At 33.6% G+C, this 2,303-nt stretch overlaps 1 protein-coding gene across 1 annotated transcript; it reads right to left on the bottom strand.

Moving 5' to 3' along the window:
- Positions 1 to 9: 9 nt before the first annotated feature.
- LOC109591503 (chitinase-like protein PB1E7.04c) lies at positions 10 to 1,951 on the bottom strand. The gene is made up of 6 exons (XM_020007232.1): positions 1,931 to 1,951; positions 1,710 to 1,878; positions 935 to 1,663; positions 655 to 882; positions 495 to 608; positions 10 to 449 (listed from the first exon to the last, which is right to left on the bottom strand). Exons 1-6 carry the CDS (start codon positions 1,949 to 1,951, stop codon positions 124 to 126), a joined length of 1,587 nt encoding a protein of 528 aa, XP_019862791.1. The 3' UTR covers positions 10 to 123.
- Between the last annotated feature and the right edge of the window lie 352 nt (positions 1,952 to 2,303).

A 2,303-nucleotide genomic window follows, 5' to 3' on the forward strand; every position in this document is an offset into this window, starting at 1 on the left:
ATATTACTATTCTATGTGGAAACTAACCATATATAGTAATGTTTACAATGGTATTAAATTTTTTGAATGAAATTTTTTCAATTGTTAAAATTTACCGAACCCAGTCCAGCACACACACTAACTCTAAAGTTTATTACCCTCTACTACACCATAAGCAGCACACTCTTCCATTGATAGTTCCGACTGAGGAACTGTTAATGTTACAGTCTCATACTGTGGGAATCCAGCACTCTCTACTACACCATAAGCAGCACATTCTTTTACTGGTACTTCATAGTCTCTCTCTGACTGTGGAGCTGGTAGATCTACAGTCTCATACTGTGGGAATCTGGTACCTTCCACTACACCATAAGCAGCACATTCTTCCATTGATAGTTCTGATTGTGGAACTGGTAGATGTACATTCTCATACTGTGGATTAACTGATGATAGTTCTTGCTCTTGTGAACCTATAAGTAAACCTTGTTTATAAATGAATAAACAAATTAGAGTACTTTGATTATTATTTTCATTCTTCTTCAGTAATGTAATGTCATTAATCACTTCCATTCTTCCTCTTCTCTTTTTGAATCGAACTGTTGCTGCTACCACTACAATTACTGTAGCAACTACAATATACAAATTAATGACAACATTTGATTATAATGTACATACCAACTATTATAATTAGTAGTGCAATTAATATCCCAGAAACCAATTGAATAATTGATGGTGAAGAAGATACGGATGAAGGAGCTGTCAATGAAGGAGTTGAGGCTGAAGATGAAGTTTTGAATGAAGAAGTTTGTGAAGTAATGGATAAAGAAGACTTTGATGAAGATGAAGGAGTTAGGATTGGTAAAGTAATGGAGGAAGGTAATGGAGATGAAGCAGTTAAAGTACCTATGTATACAATAAAGTACATTATAACTACACAAATGAACATACACTGTACCTGTCACTAATGTACTAGTTAATCTAGTGGTATGAATAGAAGTAGAACTACTAATGGTAGGAGTATCTGTAGTACTGCTTATGATGGAGCTACTTGTAACTTGTTGTACTTTTGAAGAAGTTGATACTAATAAAGTAGTTGAAGCAGTCAGCACAGATGAAAGAAATGTTTTAAATTCAGATATCAATGATGGAATTGGTACAGGCAAAGTAGGCATTTTTGTTGGCAAAGACATCATTGATGAAGTAATTGAAGTAGATGATGGCATAGTTGTAACTGTTGAATAAGTTCTAATTATAAAAGTAGAAGTAGTTGAAACTACTGGTGAAGTAGATATTATCAATGGTACAGACATCAATGATGGAGTAGTCAATACTGTTGATGTGAGTGATACTGATGATGAATGAACTGATGACATTAGAACTGAAGATGTAAAGTCATTAGTAATATTAATACCAGTTATTACAGCAAGAGGATTAGTAGTACATTCATCAAGATTCGACCAATAACGACATGCATACAGTATTAAGTTGTTACCTGCTGGTATGCCATTGATACAATGAATAAAGTTCAATGAATCATTAGGAAATGTATTGTCAGCCCAATGAATCAAACCTTGATTATCAATAATCAGAATACTATCAATATTAGGTTTACTGCCATTGACAAACTGAAACTGAAGACAAACAGAATTTGATGAAACATTAATCAATGTAAATTGCTGAGTACCTTAAAATAAGTAAATATCATAATGTATTAATTGTGTATTACTTACTGATTGTTATAGTGTTGCTTTGAACTGTAACTCCATTTTGATAGTACAAGGTAGCATTAGTATTCAGTGTCTTATTTGATGGAAATTGAACAACAAGTGAAATGTTATTATAAGAACTATTGCTTATGGATACATTTGTTGTTGAATAACCAGTTATCCTTAGTACACCCTTTCAATGTAATGTTCATTAGTGGTGGTACATTAGTACAAAACTGATGAACCTGAAAAGAATACGTAGCCATGTTGTTTTATGCAGGTAATCACAACACAGTAAACACACCATGGGACATAGGGGTAGGAACAGGGGGGGCAGGAGGGGCTTAAGCCCCCCCAACTTTCATTGAAGGGGGGCTTAGCCCCTCCAACTTTAAGTGATGTACATGTATTACTATTATCAACACTATAGACTTTAGTTTAGGTAATCCTTGTATGTGTGCATATTGTGTGATGATTCGTTTCATAAAACAATTAATACACTAGCTTAACTTCTAAGAACACACTTTTATTAGTTTTTTTCAGAAATACACAAGCTTCTACTTCTTTATTTAACAACTCTGTTAACATCAGCTTCAGCTGAGCATAGACTTTCTATGT

This window comes from Amphimedon queenslandica, unplaced genomic scaffold (assembly GCF_000090795.2).
Source record: "Amphimedon queenslandica unplaced genomic scaffold, v1.1 AMPQUscaffold_7986_Cont20067, whole genome shotgun sequence".
Lineage (NCBI taxonomy): Eukaryota > Metazoa > Porifera > Demospongiae > Haplosclerida > Niphatidae > Amphimedon > Amphimedon queenslandica.